Source organism: Lutjanus erythropterus, chromosome 13, assembly GCF_056507025.1.
Source record: "Lutjanus erythropterus isolate fLutEry1 chromosome 13, fLutEry1.hap2, whole genome shotgun sequence".
NCBI classification, from domain to species: domain Eukaryota; kingdom Metazoa; phylum Chordata; class Actinopteri; order Lutjaniformes; family Lutjanidae; genus Lutjanus; species Lutjanus erythropterus.
The window spans coordinates 37,161,874-37,180,681 of NC_139329.1; the positions used below are offsets into that span (position 1 = coordinate 37,161,874).

The 18,808-nt window shown below is 39.0% G+C and overlaps 2 protein-coding genes across 2 annotated transcripts; one reads left to right on the top strand and one right to left on the bottom strand.

Moving 5' to 3' along the window:
• Positions 1 to 2,897: 2,897 nt before the first annotated feature.
• On the bottom strand, positions 2,898 to 15,434 carry amfra (autocrine motility factor receptor a). The gene is made up of 13 exons (XM_084733736.1): positions 14,664 to 15,434; positions 12,795 to 12,887; positions 11,635 to 11,799; positions 10,859 to 11,011; positions 9,935 to 9,975; positions 9,704 to 9,836; positions 7,909 to 8,042; positions 7,316 to 7,426; positions 6,922 to 7,115; positions 6,175 to 6,278; positions 5,961 to 6,095; positions 5,062 to 5,324; positions 2,898 to 3,230 (listed from the first exon to the last, which is right to left on the bottom strand). Exons 1-13 carry the CDS (start codon positions 14,931 to 14,933, stop codon positions 3,074 to 3,076), a joined length of 1,953 nt encoding a protein of 650 aa, XP_084589862.1. The 5' UTR covers positions 14,934 to 15,434; the 3' UTR covers positions 2,898 to 3,073.
• A 766-nt stretch (positions 15,435 to 16,200) lies between these two features.
• pdcd2l (programmed cell death 2-like) lies at positions 16,201 to 17,746 on the top strand. Its single transcript, XM_084733686.1, has 2 exons — positions 16,201 to 16,805; positions 17,040 to 17,746. The coding sequence occupies exons 1-2, from the start codon at positions 16,313 to 16,315 to the stop codon at positions 17,648 to 17,650; spliced, it is 1,104 nt and encodes a 367-aa protein (XP_084589812.1). The 5' UTR covers positions 16,201 to 16,312; the 3' UTR covers positions 17,651 to 17,746.
• The last annotated feature ends 1,062 nt before the right edge of the window (positions 17,747 to 18,808 follow it).

Consider the following 18,808-nt stretch of genomic DNA (forward strand, 5'->3'; position numbering starts at 1 on the left):
AAAAGTATCAATATCCGTGTAGAAATACTGAATTAAAAAATGTACTCAAGTAAAAGTATTATTAAAATATATTTAAAGTACCAAAAGTAAAGGCCCATTTCAGAATAATGTATATATTACTGAATTATAATTTTTGATGCATTAATGTTTTCATCACTTAAATATTGCAGCTGAAGTATCATCTTAACCAATAATAATAAAACATCAACATAATTTCTGATTATATTTTGTTTTAGTAATCTGAATCTGCACAGTAACTAAAGCTGGCAAATGTAGTGGATTACATAAAGTACAGTATTTCCCTTTGAATTGTAGCTGAGTAGAAGTATAAAGTAGCAGGAAATACTTAAGTAATCAAGTACAAGTACCTCAAAAATGTGCAGTAACCTGTTCACCAGATGTTTAACTTTATTTAAATGGAAAGATGCAGACCGACCGACCGACCTTCACTCACTGGATAAGAAACTTATTGCTCTTTCTAAAATTAGAGAAAATAAAATATTCATTGAGGAGCTTCACAAAGAGGGTTAGGGTAGACCTATTTTTAAGTCTCTTTAAATTAAAAAAAAAATAGACCTTTACTTTTCACATAGGCGTCACAAAAGTTAAAATCCATCAGAAAGAAGATCAGACAGTTTAAAAAAAAAGAAACGTCTCTGATTATGAGTTTATTGGTTGAAGCTCCTACAGTCAAACTGTCCCACAGCGTTTTCATTTATTTACAAAAAAAAAAAAACTTCTTCATAGGTTTTAAATCTCTGTACAATAATCTTTTCTATTTAAAAAATGCAAAAAGTATTTATACAATCTGTAAACAGGAACAGAGTCCAGATGAGGAAGAACGAACAAACAAAAAAAGCTGAATCTCTTGTCTGAAGGTGCCAACGTGCAAAAAACCAAAACCATAAAAAGCAGTATGAACAGATATTTGAAAAGTGACGACTCCTCATGCAGTTATTCTGAACAAATTCAACACATCGAAGCATCAAATCTATTTTAAATAAACAAAAATAAAATACTGAACAGCTGTTTTTAAAACCAGACATAAAAAAAAAAAAGTTATATATAATTCTCATTACTGCTGCCTTAATCTGAAGATCAACCTGTTAGAACTTAATACTGCATTCAATAATGATGGAAGATTAAAGGAAAAGCACAAACTAATACTGGATTTCCAGTCATTACTCTTCAGAATGTAAATTTTCCCTCGTCTTCATCTTAGTAACAAAAAAAACTTTAATCTTATTTTTTTGAGACAAAAAATACTGATTTTGAAAATGTTTTTTTTTACATCTTCTAAACAGAAATTGAATATTTGCGCCGTAACGACACAGAAGCTCTCGCATACAATTCTCTGATTCTCTGATAAATACTGTGAAAAGTTTTAAAACAAAAAAAAAAAAATCCTTTGCTGTTCTGTCGATCGCAGAGCTTTTCTTTTCAGGAACATAAATAACATGAACGTCAACACAAAAAAAAAAACTGCATGGAGTTTTGTTTACGAGGTTACAGGTTAAAATTCAAACACCAGCTGATCAATAACATCCCGTCTACAGACACAGATCGATTTAAAGGAAAAAGAAAGCAGAGTGCAGTTCAGCTACAGAGCAGGCAGTTTGATTTTTTAGTTCTGTTTGAAATAGAAGCTTCAACTTTGTATTCATCAGATAAAAGTTTTGTCTGTATTTGTCACTGGAGGCAGAAAACAAACATTTAAAATCAGGAAATACTGAAGAAATATAATTTGATAAAACATACAAGTTCTTTTTAGATGTTTCATGCTTAGTTCAACACACAGTGGATGAGTTTCCATCTAAATGTGTCATCAGTTTTAACCAAATTTCATGTAACTGGGCGAAAGAAAATGTGAATGAATGCTTGTTTTCTGCAACAAGTGTCTGTTAAAATCAGCTCAGACCCAAAAACTTTCCCAAATACGATGGAGGGATTATCTGTAACACTTTTCAGTATCTTACTTCAACTTCTATTTCTGCAAAAGCTGTTTTAATATCAAAGAAAATAAGCCAAACTTGTTGTCGAAATATCAGTGTTGTTCTAGAAACGCAAAGGAGCTCCACAAGAACCGTGCCTGCATAAATGAAGCCTAAAATTAACACATTACGGTTCGTACAAGTGTAATTTAAATAAGTAACAAAGAGAAATAATGCGCAAACAAAACTGAGACTCTTCCGACAGTTTTTATTTTTGAGTAGAGGTGTCGTGACTTTCGATTTTTAAGGTCATGATTTGTAACATTTTTTATTATTTTGCATAGACTGTTAGACAATTATTAGACTAGAGTTTAGATTTGTTAAGATCAGTAGATTATTGGTTTTCTGTCCTGACAATTCTTGTTTAAGTCTCTTGTTTTTTACTGAGAAATTTATGATTCTACCTTTCGATTTTGGCTCATTTCAATCAATTTACTGTTAAGTTGTTTTTCCGAGGGCTGTATATCAAACTTTAATACTAGGGGTGTCACAATTTTAATGCTTCTCTTTAATTTCTGTCTGCACAAACCTGACAGACAGACGACCCAAATGTCTGTTTTGCAGCTGCTACATTTATAGCTGTGTGATCCACCGTGGATTTTGGAGGAGCAGCTCCTCCCTAAAGTCTCCCTCTGACTGAAGAAAGTGACGCTACATGAAGCTCTGCATGTTAAAACAGGAGTTCAGCTGATGTGCATCCAGCTGCTACCTTTTAAAGCCCCAAACTTACTTTAACACGACGTCTGATCGACTGCAGCGAGTTTATTCCTCACAAATATCCCAGCTGAAATCTCCAGATTTTCTGTTTTTATCAACATTGGGACAAGCTGCTTTGATTCAAATTTGTCACCTGATCAATCAGCTGATCTGCGCAGCTTCGCTCATGAAAAATGTGGCTTCTGCTCTTTTTCGTCGAGGTTTTGTTGTTATTTAGTAAACGTGTATTTATTTTTCAGCATTATGATCAGTGGAGGTGGACTCAAAACCCCAAAGACCAGTGGGACCAGCAGTTTGTTCATTTCTGGTGTGAAAACGCAGCCGCAGACAGAAAAGTAAAAACTACACCAGCTTCCTGTCTGTGCTCAGTGGGCGGGGTCAGGCCGTCTCTGCAGACGGCGTTCTGCTGCTGCCGCTAACGTTTCTCGCCGCAGGGTCACAGGGTCGAAGGACGCGGCGTCACTGTCCAAGGAGGAGTCGGGGTTTCCTGTGTTGGACCTGACGTTCCTGTTCAGATAATCCCTGCAGAAGAGAGAAACGTTCAGAGGTAGGAAATAATTTCTGCACATTCTGCTCCACTACATTTATTTGATTAACTTCAGTTTTACTCTGCAGATTGATTATTAATTTCTTTTACTTTTTGTACTTTAAGGACTTTTTGCTACGAAAAACAAACATAATTTCAGTTTTGTTTTTGTCAGAGATCTGCTGACATCGTCTGCTGACAGATTGTTTAGAAAAATATTGAACAATGATGTGGTGGCAAACTTCACAATGAGATAAAAATCCAAATTTTCATCATCTTATGTTCAACATGTCTGGCAGCAAGTGTTGAAACCATATCCCCTAAAAACTGTTCTATCCAATATATTTTTCTATTATTACATTGCATAGTAATAATAAAATATAACATTTAATTTCTACAGCCCAAGGAAAGAAAGTAAAACATTCCCAGTTTATAGACAACCATAAAAATAACAATTAAAAAGAATAAAAGTAATGTTGTGATAAATATCGAGAGATAAAGCAGTAAAAGAAGACAGAGTGAATAAAATAAAAAGAAATTAAAAATTAAATACATATGCAGGAGAGCAAATCTATAAATATAGATTTTTAAAAAATAAAGACACTGCTGGCAGACATAAAGCTGAAGTGAAAACTTCCATTACTGTACAGTAACTGACGGATAAATCTGAGCAGGACGCTCACTGCGATGGACGATCTGTCTGCAGAGTGTTGAGTTTAAAATCTGCTGCTATGATTTAAAAAAAAACTCTCAGAAGTGATGTAAAGTGCAGGTGATTTGTAGCAAATGGACTAAAACATGCAAACTCACTGGCGAGTCACTTTAAAAGTCCGCTGCGGTTTCACTAACGGAGCCAGAGGCTCATCAGCGACGGAGATAATTAGCAGCTGCAGCTGTGAACTGAGGTTCAACAGCAGAGACGAGGTTACAAAAACCACCGCGACAACGTTTTTAAATGTCCTGCAACTGTGTAGATAAGAAAAACCTGCACGAGGAGGAGCTGGAGACTTAGTTTAACCCTTAAAGGGATAGTTCAGATGTTTTGAAGGCAAGTCCATTAAACTACTTTGTAATTTTACCTCACAGAACACAGGAGTTGCTGTTCTACCGCTGCTGTGATCAGTTAGTTTGTTTGTGTTATTGTGTCACTTTGGTAAAGTGTTAGTTCAGATTTCACCGGTCACACAATAACATGAACAAACTAACTGATCAAGACAGCGGCAGAGCAGCGACCTCAGTGTTCTGTGAGGTAAAATTACTGTTTTGTCAGAGAAGTTTGGTGGCTTTGGAGAAAGCGTATATAACACGCATTACAAATGATTACACAGATGTTTGGAGTGTAAAAAACTTAATTTGAAAAGTAACTAAAGCTGTTAAATGTAGTGACGTATAAAGTATATTTCCCTGTGAGATGTAGGGGAGTAGAAGGAGAAAGTGACCTTTAAAAGGTGAGTTTGTTTTCACTGAAGTGGTAGACAAGCAGCTCCCGTCTTCTGAGAACTAAAATGACTGTTCTTGCTTTTTGTAGAGTGATATTCAGCTTTTATTACAGCAGTTTCCTGTCGGGAAAGTCTGCCTGTCAGCAAAGTGCTGAAAATATTCTAAATATAGTGTACACTGTACACTGGGGCTGAAAGTAATGGCTTCTTTCACTGCAAATGAATGTATCAGTAATTTTCTCAATAGATTAATTAACCCTGTCATGATCCTGTCACTCAAACATGCTGCATGCTGAATCTAAATTTTATACAGCAGAGACTAAAAGCTGCAGTCGATATTAAATCTGAAAGTTAAATTGTTTAAATGCTGTTTTGTTTTTTTCAGTACCTGCGCGCCTGCTGCAGCAGCTCCTCCCTCCTCTGCAGCAGAAGCTTCTGTCTTTGCTCCGCCGATGTAGAAAAGCGGACCTCCATGTCTTCATCCACCTTCTCCTCCACAGCGATCTGCTTCTCCACCACCTCGTCCTCTACCTCGTCTTCATCTTCCTCCTCGTCCTCCGTCTCGTCTTCCTCGTCCTGCTCCGACCCGCTGCTGCTAGCTCCGCCCTCATCCTCGGGCGGAGTCACCTGTATGAGCGGCTGCTCAAACACCTGACGAGGGAGGAAACTGTGTTTTCAAGAAGTTTCTTTTTGAAAGTGCAGCTGCTCAACATAAGATTATCAATAAAACACTTTTAAAAAAATGTTTAGGTGTGTGTGTGGGTTTTTAAAGGCAAATACAGCATTTAGTATCTTAACAGCCAGCTAGTTTGCTGAACCAAATATGCAAAAAAATCTTTGAGTGGAGGAACCTGAGTTTGAGGAAGTTAAACCTCCTCCGATGCACTGGATGTCTTGTGTTCTCTTACTAATGCAAATATATTTACTCATTCAGATACAGAAAGGCTGGTTCTAAGCTGGTAAAACATCCAGATTTCTCTTCTTTTTATTAGTAAAGATCAGCATAACATTTAGGAAATCAGTTAACTAAATAACTGATCTACCTGAAATTTTACTTATTTTATTACTGATGGTGCAGAAACACCTGATCATTCAGGGGAAGTGTTTCCATCTCCAATTAAGACCCTTAACTCTTTCTAAAAGGCAAAAAAACACCTCAAGCAAGCAGTAAAAACTTTTGCAAAATTGACTAATCTGTTTTTTTAATTGTTATTTCCATCAACCTTTTCCACTGCAATAATTCAAAATGAGCACCACAACGATGGTAATTAGGCTTATAAGACTGACCAGTGGCGGTGCTGCGCTCTGGATTCGTCCCTCCAGGATGTTGTCGGTGGTGACCTCGAGGGATCGGGTGATCTCCAGGTCCTGCAGGATCAGCTGGAGGGGAACCTGAGGGAACATCTCCTGGACCTGCTGAGCCTGAGACACGGACAGAAACACCTGAGCTCAGTGAACCTGTTTAACGACACGTGAGCTGCCCTGTCCTCCGTAAACTCACCATGGTGTTGATCTGAGACGGGCTCGCCGGTGCGACGCCCAAAAAGTTGGTGGTGGCCATAACTTCCACTGAGAAACTGGGCAACCAGCTGGCAATACGAGAGCCTGGAACACAACAAGGTCAGAGGAGCAACAGGAGGGATCGTTACAGATTTGTAAGAGTGAATAAAAACAGTACTAAAACTTTTCTATTCCTGAAAAATTAATGTAAGACAGGATCTATCATCAAAAATTCAGTCCTGCAATAAAATAAGGCAGTTTTCTCAGTAACAAAGAGAAAGGAAAAGCTCATTTCTGTTTAGCTGGTGGGCAGTCGTTTATATACGTGGACACATCAGACAGAGTCCCAGTCAACACTTTAACAACCGTCCTAAATCAGTGCAAAGTGCACAAAGTAGATCAAAAGTTAGACTGATGAAAGTTTGACAGAGTAAAGCTGAGGCTAACATGTCCTAAAATCTCCACCGAATGGAAGACAGACTGTATTAATTTCACCTGTCTGACAATTTTGATCTCTAAAAACATGACAGGACTCCTGGTGTGGCTACAGATTTCATCAACAGAGGAACTGATGAAAGTGGTATAACAGATATGTGTGTAAAGCTGCAACAATTAATGGATTAGCTATCAACTATTAAATGTGAATATTTTACTTTTCTGACATTTTATGAATCTAGGAATCTAGGAAATAATCAACAGATTAATCGACAATGAAAATAATCATTAGTTGTGTAGTTTACTGACTCACCATCGAAGTGGAAGAAGTGGTTGAGCTGGTTGAGGTGCGGCCGAGCGTCGACTCCCGGTCCGGCAGCCATGTTGTCAGCAGCGGCCTCCCTGGTCTCCCTCTCGCCGCGTCCCTCGCCTCCTTCTCCGATGTTCAGGGACATCCGACACGTTGGACATGACGTGTCCTGTTCGAGCCAGGAGCGCAGACACGAGCTGAGGACACACAAACAAACACTCAGCGTTAAAAACTACCATAGAGTCTGTTCATTTATTTATTCATCTGTTCTTTCATTACAATGACTCCTAAGTGCATTTAGCTCTTTGTTAACTAACTAATGTGCGCTCACGTTGTAATTACAGAGCTGTGTTGTTCTTCTGCCCCCTGGTGGCCAAACAGAATCACCTGCACTGACCTGTGGAAGAGGTGACCGCAGGGCAGCTTGCGAGCCGCGCTCATCACATCCCAGCAGATCGCACAGTCGTCGTTATTGGCTGCCAGTTCATCCGCAGACGCCACAGAGAACCTGGAACAAACAACCGACAGACATGTTTATTCTGTTTTTGTTGCAGGTGGCGGTGTGAGATTCAGCCCATGTACAACCACTGCATCTTTCATCATTAAATTAAACTTGATCAATCAAGTACTGATTTATCAATCATTGATTAATCATCATCATCCTAGTAGATCCTATTTTGCCACTGTAGGGCAGTATTCTGTACCTATGCACATCAAAAAGAGTGAAAAAGGTGCAACAATCAAGAGCTCAAGAGTTTTTCAGTTGCTGGTTTTGTTCGGCCAACAGTCAAAAACCCAAAAATCTTTCTTTTAAAATCATATTCATGCAGCTGCTATCAGATCTGTACTCTGCATCTGCAGACACCCTGAGTAAAGGCATGAGAATCTGTGCAGAGATTAAAAAAAAAAAAATTTGATTAGTGCATCCTCCAGCTTCAGCACCAACAACCCGACAGCGTGATTCTCCGATCTCACTGCAGTGACACTGACCGGGTCTCCATGTTGCGGAGGACTCGCAGGTAGTTGTGGTGGCGGCGGATTCTCTTCTGAACCTCCTGAACGAGGAAACGAAGCTGCATGAAGATCACCAGGCTCGCCATGGACAACCAGATGTTACTGAAGACCTGAGCGAGACAAAAAGAAGGAATTTACATGTCGTAACAATAAAAGTGCTGATATTTAAACAGAAAAAAGAGAGAGATGACTGATGACATGTTACAGCTCTGATATTATATTTAGTTTTTCCATATTATAACTTAATTCTGTAGACTGAAGTTAGACTTCCCACTGCTGGAAACTTTCAGACGTTCCAGAAGACTCTCTGTCTCAAACCAGTCAGTGTTTTAATTTCACAGGTAGTTAAAGTTTCATTTAACGCTCCGAGTTTGAGGTTTTCTTCCCTGATTTGAAGTGCTGTTGCATGAAACAGAGACTGAGTGGTGAGACTTAACGCTGATGGGGACTTGATGGAGACTGGAGTTGGTTAGGTCACTCCAAAATCTGTGATTACTATTTATTTCATGAAATAATCAAAAGTATATAGATTATATATTGTTACTGTTGTATACTTCATGCAGAATGAGAAATAACTGAGCATTTTGTCCTTTGTTGGTGTTATAATACACAAGTTTCATGGGAGCTTTACACACTTTTACTCTGTACGTCAATAACTGTCTGACTCTCATTTTAGAAATCTGTCAGATAAAAACAAACTTGGTACTGAACTACATCTCTTCACTCGTTTCTGCTCTTTACATCTCTTCAAAAATCACATGAAACTGAAAAAAATCAACGCTACTTCAAACTAAAAAGGAAGTAACCTCAGTGTAGTTTTTGGCTCAGGTGACTAAAGTGCTGCATCAGGTCGTTACCGTCATCTGCAGGAACAAGAAAAGCTCCTCCGTGTTTTTATCTCCTCCAGACTCGACTGCTGCTGTTCACTTTTTTCTGATATCAGCAGGTGAAGCAGATTTTACTGTTGTGTTTTTTTTTTAAACATTCAATGTTAATTCTCCTGTTTGTATCTGTGATCTGCTGACTCCCTGTGAGTCTCATCGCTGCCTGTGATCCTCTGGCAGGTCTCCACTAAATCTGAGTCTGATACACTGTGTCCTGACTGAATGTGAGCACCATCACCTCACACTGATTTTGTTAAATATGCACTTGTATTACATCATGCAATAAAACCGTGTACCGATCGACTGTGCACACCAGATCAGACTGGAGACATGACCACTAAAGTAAAAGGTGTGTGAGTCTTCCTACATTCATACTTTTTAAACATTTTATATTGTGATATTTATGTGTTTCTTTACTGGGAATGACACACAATAAAGCCAACAGCGACAGTTTTACTTTTATGGTTAAATGAGGAGATATAATACAGATAACTCCTCATTTTAACTTCATCTATCCAATGCTTTGCAGCGCCTCTAATGCGAGTGATAAGAACAAGTAGAAACAAGATGTCTGACAAAAAAAGTTCAGCACAAATGGTGCGACATGCAGCGTTTCATCACTTCCATTCAGTTACAGGCACTGTGTAAAGGGGAGGGCCTTTGCTGTCAGGGGCCCTGAGCTTTTATGGATTTTGCTTAAATGATGGTCTTTGGTGTAATTATTTAAATTATGTTAAAACTGTTTGACATGAAAATAAGATGGTATAAGCCTCTAAAATCACAAAAAAACTCTTGGATAAAAGTCAAGGAATAAGAAAAGTAAAACTCTGAGCAGTAAATTAAGCCTAAACTGAAAATACATCCTAAAAAAATAATGCCATACTGACCAGCATGTGGATGTGATGTAGCAGGTCGAGGCCCAGCAGCAGCAGCTCCATCAGCAGGTCGGTGTAGTAAACATAAGAGGACTTATTGTCCCAGCTGCCCTCCTGGTTCACGTCCCACAGGTGGATGGAGTACCTGCAGGAACAGGAAATAACATAAACCCTGTCACATTAAAACGTTCCGTTTGATCTACAGACAGGAACAGGAGGTATAAAAATCTTGAGCGTGCTCACCGAAACATGACGTGTGTCGTCCTGACTGTCACCAACATGCACTGAAACCCAGACGGCAGATCGGGTCAGAGGAAACTTTATTCATCAACAGTAACAAAAAATGCAGTATGATTTTTTTTTTTAACCATATCATGTAGCCCTTTACAGGAGTGAATGTGCAGATTAAACACCAGATTATGATGAAAATCAAGCATTTTTCAAAGAGTATATTCAAATCAGGGCTGAATAATTAATCAAATTTTTAGCAAAATCGCAAGATGGCCTGCTGCAATTATTAAATAGCAGGAAGAGCTATATTTGTTAAAGATGAAATGTGCATCAAAATACTATTTTAAATTACACACTGTTGTTTTTCCAGGATGTCCAGGCCCACACATCACATTCTACAGGCTTAAAAAATGTCTTTGTTTGGTACAGATACCTGCAAAAATCACACTCCAATCATTTTATTGTGTTTTTTCATGAAAATAAGAATAATGACAAAAACATTATTCCTGCATTTGCAGTATCAGTCAAAATAATCATAGTTTGATTTAATTTTTTTAATCCTTAGGCCCTAATTTTAAATTCAAGCATATTCTTCATAGCTTTGAAAGCATAACTCTTAAAATTAGTTTTTTTTCCATAACTTCAGGAATTTGTATTAACTCTGGCAGAAACAAAGCAGTTTTATTTTGAACACACCTGATGACAGTTTACACAACATTTGATTATAAATGAGAAGAAGAAAAGAAAATCCCAGCAGGAAATTCAACATTAAAGGATTTTATCCTGATTCATTAAAGAGATATGAAATTCAATGATGACAAAATGAAACTCTGATGAACGATTTTTATACTCTTAAAGTCCTAAATTCAATAACTCGTTGATGAAACACTTTCAGATTTTGGGAGAACCTGCAGATGGTCAGAGAAAGCCTCTCACCTCAGCAGCCATGAATGCGGCGGTGTGGCGGCCCTGACTTCGAACCAGGCGGCTGCAGAGAGTCGCCAGACCTCCGCAGCACAACAGCAGCACCACCAACAGCAGCAGAACCCGCGCATGACTGGACAGAGGAGTGGTCGGAGAGAAGGACAGCTGGAGGGACACAAACACAGAGAGCCATGACCGTGTTAGTCAGTTTAATGAAGAAACAGACGTTAAACTCAGTGGCTCAGAAACTTTTCTGAGTTTGTTTCAGTGTTGCCAACTCTTAACTTTTAATTTAAAAATATTTTTTATTGTAAATGCATATTTTATATTTATGATTTTCAACTTTTGCAGTATCTAAGAGGGCCTGTGAAGTGATGGGAAGCAGAGAACAGCCGTACTTGTAATTATTTTTTTAAGCCATTAACTCAAGATCTCAAGTTAATTATTTCATCATGTTGAGATAAGAAATTTCACTTCTTTTGTGTTAATGGGTTGATTTGTCTCATCATCTCATGAGAAAAGAGGCGGCTGATTTCTTGAGATAAGAAGATAATTTATGACAAAATGTTTTCTCTGCTCATGAAGCCTGTCTGTTCTTCTTCCGATGGAAATATCAATAATACCAAACTCTCCGTCTTTGTCGAATAAATGTTTAAAGGATGTTTCAAAATCTTTGTGAAACACTGCACCTTTTGAAACGCGTTCTACACAAAAACTATTTTAAAATACAAAAACAGTCATCATGAGACTCTGCTGTCTGTGGTTGTGTATGATTTGGTGAACCTCACATATTCAAAGCGGTCCTTGCAGAGCTGAACCAGGAGATGGAGGAAGACCAGGACGGAGAACCAGAGCCACCACATCACCACCTCGTCCACCGTCTGGACGTTCAGGACGCCGAACACAAAGATGAACTTGTAGAAGATGAAGTTCCAGAACTTGTCCTTCAAGTGCTGCAGAGGGAAGCGAAACACAGGTTTGAGAGGAAGGAAAAGACTTTCTCTCTGTTTGTCTCAGAAGAAGTTTTAAAGCTAGAATCCCTGCAGCACAGTGACATCTAGTGGCTTGAAAAACATCCTGCAGCCCTTCAAGAGACCGGAGCTGAAGCTCTACAACATTTATCAGTCTGTGTGACTGTAACTCCCTTAATTCTGCACCAATTTTCATTAAATTTGGTTTGTTATAAAAGTGAGACATTGAACATGATAGTGATTTTAATTCAGTTACTGGAATCATCTCTAAACCAAAACATGAACCTCCTGAATAGACACAAGGCGACATCAACTGTAAATTATTCAGAATTTCAGCCTTTGTGAGTTTCTCCAAACATATAGATTGATATATGTAATATATTAACATACAGCCACCTGGTTGCTTGTAATGATCTGAATAAATAACAATGTTTAAATTAAAAGGTTTGGACTTATCACTGTGTTTATTCCTTTTTAATGAAGTTCAAAACTTTTCAACCTTCTTCACTCTACTGAGGAACCTCTTCTGGTTTACATTATTACTTAGCATCAGGTGAAAATGTCCTCATCTTTATTCTAATGTCTTTCCATATTTCTGAATAATTCTCCTCTCTGTTTGTCCCATTAACGTCACAGAATTTGGCAGCAAAAACTTTCCGAACAAACAAACTGAACAAAGTTCTTTCTGAAACAGCAGAGACGTTTGAAGCTTCAGACATTCTTCATTTGACACAACGTACTGAAACAGTGAGCTTCAAAGCTTCGGATCTCTGGTGCCATTTGTTCATCTCTACAGTTTGTTTACAGTTTCTGGTGATTTTCACTCTGTTTACCAAGAGTTTTAAGTTTTTATCTGGGTGAGCTGACAAACTCAGAACCGAACAGCTTGTCCCTCTTAAAGGCCAAACCACAGATGAGATCCAAGAGAAAACTGGAGCTGAATGTAGAATTAATGAGAAACAAACAGAAACACTGACCTGCTTTTCACTGACACGGAGCGGCCCGAAAACAACACACTGGATGAGTTTGGCGATCAGCAGCAAGACACAGCAGGCCGTGTTCACCATCACCTGCACACAGACAGACACACACAATAATATCAACATGATGAACACATATCAAACTTATGGATCAAATTAAATGTGTATCAGTAAGAAGGCATAAAGGACAAAATTAAGGATAAATCTTAAGACATGTTTTCACCAATCATAGTGAGTCTACTCAATTTTCCTCTGCATTTGGTTTAAAAATGAAATTTCTGTCCTTCAAGAAGAATTATATTTTTGTCAGGGTCAGTCAGTAACAATCAGAGGTGCAAATAACCAAACAGTTGCTGGTTTAAAGCTTCATGAGCTGCTTGATTGTCTGATTCAGACAATTATCAGCTATTAGTCAGATTGAGAAAACACTTTGGGTCTCATTAACCAGATATGGTGCAAACTGTTTTGCTGGCATAACATCATATGGAGCTGTCAAGCTGTGATTTACAGAGCTGAAAGAAGAAATGTAGGCTTAGTAAGAGTGCCGGCTTTCCCCTGCCTATCTAAATCAAAGGCGGGGCGCCTTTTTAGTTTTGGCCGCTGCCTTCAGTGAAAGAAAAATGCAGGCGTAAAGGTTTTTTTTTAAATGCCAAAATTATTGTGCCTTTTCTTAGCAACTGCTTTGATGTGCCGGCCACTGAGCAGCTCCTCTGTGGTTGTTGTTAAAGCGCTGCCTTTGACTCTACCCAACCAACTTTATCCCGCTAGAAGGAGGATTGAACTGACAAACTTCCCAGTCATAAGTTTGCTTCTCAAACCTTCAGGCAACCACTAAAAAGATCTGTCAGCAGTTATCTTTACCAGAGCCTAAAGTTTTATTTTCCATTTCCTTATTTTGTCTCACCAACAGTCAAAAATACAGAAGTCTTAAATATACAAAACCTCATACCTGTGATGATGGGACAAACAAATGTTTGGCATCTTACTTGATAAGTAAATTAAGAATATAAATACATTTTTTGTCATCACTCAGTTTAAGCACAAGTTACCAGTAAAGCAGCCTAACTTATAGCTACAGATTGACATTCAGGAAGTATATGGGGTAAATACCCCCATTAAATGACCCCACTTTGTGATTTGTTGATAAATACATATTTAAAATGTCTTGACAATAAATACATGTTCCATTCAACCCACCAAGTCCTTTTTTCATTTTCATATCCTCTTGCCTGTAAATGACATGTTAAAAAGGTGTGACCAGCCTGTTAACTGCTGTGTTACCAAAGCAGAAAAGGCTAAACTCACAACATGTCTTCTTTAGAATGTAGCAAAAAAAATATACATATATATATATTCAGCAGCAAAAACAAAAGCATGAAAATCACTCTTTATTTTGTCTGTATCTCTATCCTATGGTGTGCTGGTGTCATTTGAAATCAGGCAAAATTTCTGGTCCAGCCACTTGGTTGAAAGTGAAGACGCTTTTATTAGAGCCGCAACTAACAATTATTTTCTATCAATGATTTTCTCAATTTATCGATTTATTTGTTTGGTCTATAAAATGTCAGAAAATGGTGGAAAACGAAAAACGTGTAAAAACAATTAATTGCTTATCAAAGTAGTTGGCTACTAATTGAATTATCATTGCAGCTCAAGTTTTTTTTGAAGACTGACTGAAACAAAACGTTTACAGGTTCAATACTAATGTCATAACGATAGAAAATGTGTACATTTTATTTTCATATATAACATTATACTATAATTATACCAGCTGACAGCTTGTCACCATCCTGCCCTCCTTTCTGTAAACAAACCACAGACTGCAGGTTCAAACACTTCTGTGTGTGTGTGTGTGTGTACACTCACCCAGACAAACACACTGTCAGTCAGCAGGTACAGCAGCACATCTGCAGCCACATCTCCGTACCCTGGACTCAGATACTGTCCACCGTCCCTGATGTAGCGGCCGATCCTGGAGCTGTGGACCGGGTGACTGTGGCCCTCCTCGGGGCTGGACTGTGAGCGGGACTCGGAGGAGCAGGCGGTCAGGACGGTCCCGGCCAGCAGGGCAGCACTCAGGGCCGTGTATGTCTGTAAACTGGGCCAGGGGAACCGCTCCAGGAACAAGAAAGGCATGGTGGTGGAGATACTAACACTGAGCACAGAGGTTTATACTGTTATGTAACATGAACGACGCTTTGTTAACTGTAATTTACTGTCACATTCTGGTGCTGTTTACGTGTTTTACAAATAAAATTATCCGCATTATCCGCTGGTTAAACAGAGTTGATAATAACAGAGTATATGTCCCTCCTCCTCTAACATTACTTCCATTAATTCAGCTGCACACATTGAACACTAACGTTACGTTATCATGAATAGGCTAATAACATTAGCTAGCTAGCTTGCTAGTCAGCTAACCCAGCGCCCGTAAAGCGTTACTCGCTGTAGTTACAGTCAAAGTTCGTTGACAAGCTGGTATATTTGAAGCTTAATGAGCAATTTGTCTAATTTATTAACTCTGTTGTCATTCTTTAAATCTTTCATGGGCTTTTTTAAGCTTACGGACTCCAGCTAGACAGCACCAACCCTGCTAAATTCACTCCGCACATCACGTGATACGCCAAGTTCCGGAATCAACAAAATATTATACTTCCGGTCTCTCATCTTTTTTTTTTTCAGAATAAAAACTGCCATCACCTGATTACATGGCTCTGTTCGCCAATATGATAAAAAAAAAAAAAAAAAACTGTCAGTAATTACAACAAAAGACTTATAGTTCAAAATAATGAATTCGTAGAGTTTCTTTTTCTAATGTGATAAGTTTCAATATTGTAATAACACGAAATTATCTTGTTATCACATTATAACGTGATACTGATCCGTTTTTTCTCTTTCTGGCATGGCAGCAAAATGTTTCTTTATCTTTATTAAGATATAGAATATACATACATACATACATATGTATTTATATATAAGTAATACAATTTATGATGTATATAATATTTTTTAAAAAAAATATTATTTCATTAATAAAAGTAAAGAAACGTATGCAGAAGTTGTTTTGTGTACTTTATTTTTAAATTTTGAATTATTTATTTATTGTGTTATTTTTAATTATTTATTTTATTTATTTTACTTCATTGTAGTACTGTCAATGTTTTTTAGAGACGTTTTGGACTGCTACTAAAGCAAAATTGTCCGGTTTATTTTGAAAATCACTTCAACGGATGTTTCCGTGCGGGGCTCTAACCAACTGCAGTGAACAGTTCCGGCAGAAACGTTTCTCAACCCTGTTCACAAATTTATCTTACAGACTTCACAGTTTTTATCGTGTTGTTACACACATGTAGCGTATTTGTTAATATGACAATTTTTCTGCTTGAAATAATATTTATAACAGTGTTAGCGTGTTTTTATAACTTCAATTATCATCCAGCTGGCGGTGATATTTTGGTGACGGACTCCTGACGCTAACCATCACTTCCTGTTAGTGTTGAACATGTGAGTGTGAGATGGCTTCAGGCTCTCAGGAGTTGACTCTGATCGGACTGTGTGATGGAGAGCTCGACTCTAAAAGACATCAGTCCTCATTCCTCACCAACAAGGTCGGGGGTCAGCCCGACTGGTTACCGGTCATCTCCCGGCAGTCTCCCCGCTGCGGTCGCTGCGGAGCCCCGTTAGCTCATGTGGTGCAGGTGTACTGCCCCCTGGAAGCCTCCCCCTACCACAGGAACCTCCACCTGTTCGCGTGTCCAGGAGCTGAATGCAGCGGCGGGGCAGACAGTTGGAGGGTGGTCCGCTCTCAGTGTTTAGAGGCGGAGGTGGCAGCAGCAGCAGCAGCGCGGACACCCAGCCGACCTGTCCCGGCTCAGGAGGCTCCTCTGTCGGCCACAGACTGGTGTGACTCCGCTGATGACTGGGGGATGGAGGAGGAGGATGGATGGGGAGGAGGTGTGAAAAAGGACAGCCAGGTTCAAGAGGAGGCAGCAGCTCCCGAGACGGAAGGTATGTTTCAAGATTTATGACAACTAATAGTAAGGCCTCGACCGATATATTGATTTATTGATAATATTGATTTAATGATGAGATGTTTCTTTAAGTAACAAAAGATCTCAGATTTCCAGAATTATTTCTAAAATACTGGAGGATACTGCTGAGAGTGAATTTTGTTTTTCCACATGTAAACTGTAATCTTTATCCGTCAGAATTTATTTAGGTTTTTTTTTTCTTTCTGCCCAGCAATGAGGGAGACTGATGTCAGCAGCCAGCTTCAGGATCTCAGTCTTGGAGAGTCGCAGGAGGATGTTCCTGTCCTCCGTCCGTTCTTCATCAGCGTGGAGGAGGAGTCAGATCTGGTTGGAGAGGAAGATGACCTGCAGCACGCTCAGCAGCTGCTGAGAGAGTACGAGAAGAGAGAGGGAGTGGCAGTGGGGGAGATGGAGTATGGTGAGGGCGGCGGCAGTGAGGAGAAGTATGAGAAGATGGCAGCCCGACACGGAGACGGCGTCTTCTCCAGGTTCATGAAGAAGATCTCACTGTGTCCTCAGCAGATCCTGCGGTACTGTCGCGGTGGGAAACCGCTCTTCATCTCCGAGCCGCCGTCCAACATGACTCAGATGGTGTCAGCGTGTGGCTCCTGTGGAGGGTCCAGGACTTTTGAGCTGCAGCTGATGCCGGCTCTGGTCAGTCTGCTGCAGAGGAAGGACAGTGGCAGTGGTCAGGCGGAGCTGGAGTTTGGGACGGTGCTGGTTTACACCTGCACGAAGAGCTGCTGGACTGCAAAGTCAGGATCAGCTGTGGAAGAGTTCTGCTTTGTGCAGTCAGACCCCGATCAGCAGCTCTTCAAATGACTGAACAGGAGGAGGATTAGTCTGATCCTCACTGTGATTCATCCATCAGAACTCAATAAATAAGTTTAATAAGGTTAATAAAAACAGGAAAACAGATCTGCGTTCAGATGCTGGTGATGTTTTCATTTCTGGTCCATCAAAACACCAAAGAAACTCCCAGATCTGATTCAGTCTACGGCTGTCCAGTGTGACGATATGTGTTGTGTGACAGTAGAAAACTTCATTTCGTTTTATATTATGCTCTGTTGGTTATTTTGTTATGTTGTTTTTTGTCATTTGCATAAGGCTTTGTGTTCTTCCACACAGCATAAATGCAGGCAGGAAATCTGCATGAAGGCAACATAAACAAACATGGAGGAGAGGTGATACCATGACAGCATAACTTTACATTTCAATACAATTCTAATACCATAACTGTAAAAGAAACACTGAACAAACCCTAACCCATAATCAGATAAATAAACCTCTGATCTCGAGAAGACTGGTCGTTTCGTTGTGATAAATTGCTGCATTAACTGAAGAAATCCACCTTTTCCTTTTTCATTAAAACAAAATAATTTAACATGTGATCTTGAGAAAGCAAAAGTCATTTTCTTGTGATAAATTCCCATTAACTCAATAAATCTGCCCTTTCTGTTCACGAGAAAACAAGATAATTTCACCTGTGACTTTGAGAAAACTAAAGTTGTTTTCTCTTTGTCATGAAAAACAAACTTTGCTCTCTCCTGATAAAATCACCCTGAGAAATCTGAAAAAAAGTAAATGAACCCCGTCTGGTTTTGCTGCAAGCCAAATTTCAGCCAGGACATTTTACATCTTTTTTTTTTTTATTTTTGCTACTATCAAGTGTTAGGATTGTTTTGTTTTTAGTTTGTTTGTTTGGTTTTAACAACCTTAACTGTGACACAGAACGAAGCAAGATTGAACAGGAGAACTTCGAACAGCCGAGAAAAAACAAGGAGCTCAAACCTAAAACAGTCTGACACAGATCATGAAACCACGGGCAAATTATGCCTTATCCAATTCATTTAATTCTCAGAAAACGGGCTATATATCACAGACCTCCGATGGTTTAATATCTCACTTTGCTTATTCTGATTTTGCCTGGTGAATGTGTCCATTTGAAAAGCACTGTGTTTTATGTCTGTATCTAACAGA

Excerpts from the sequence above, each read along its gene's own strand:
- amfra (XM_084733736.1), bottom strand. The coding sequence starts at position 14,933 with ATGCCTTTCTTGTTCCTGGAGCGGTTCCCCTGGCCCAGTTTACAGACA. Across the intron at positions 9,837-9,934 it reads ACGACACACGTCATGTTTCG|GTACTCCATCCACCTGTGGG; the intron begins GTGAGCACGCTC and ends CTGTTCCTGCAG. Across the intron at positions 3,231-5,061 it reads CTGCTGCAGCAGGCGCGCAG|GGATTATCTGAACAGGAACG; the intron begins GTACTGAAAAAA and ends TCTCTTCTGCAG.
- pdcd2l (XM_084733686.1), top strand. The coding sequence starts at position 16,313 with ATGGCTTCAGGCTCTCAGGAGTTGACTCTGATCGGACTGTGTGATGGA. Across the intron at positions 16,806-17,039 it reads AGCAGCTCCCGAGACGGAAG|CAATGAGGGAGACTGATGTC; the intron begins GTATGTTTCAAG and ends CTTTCTGCCCAG.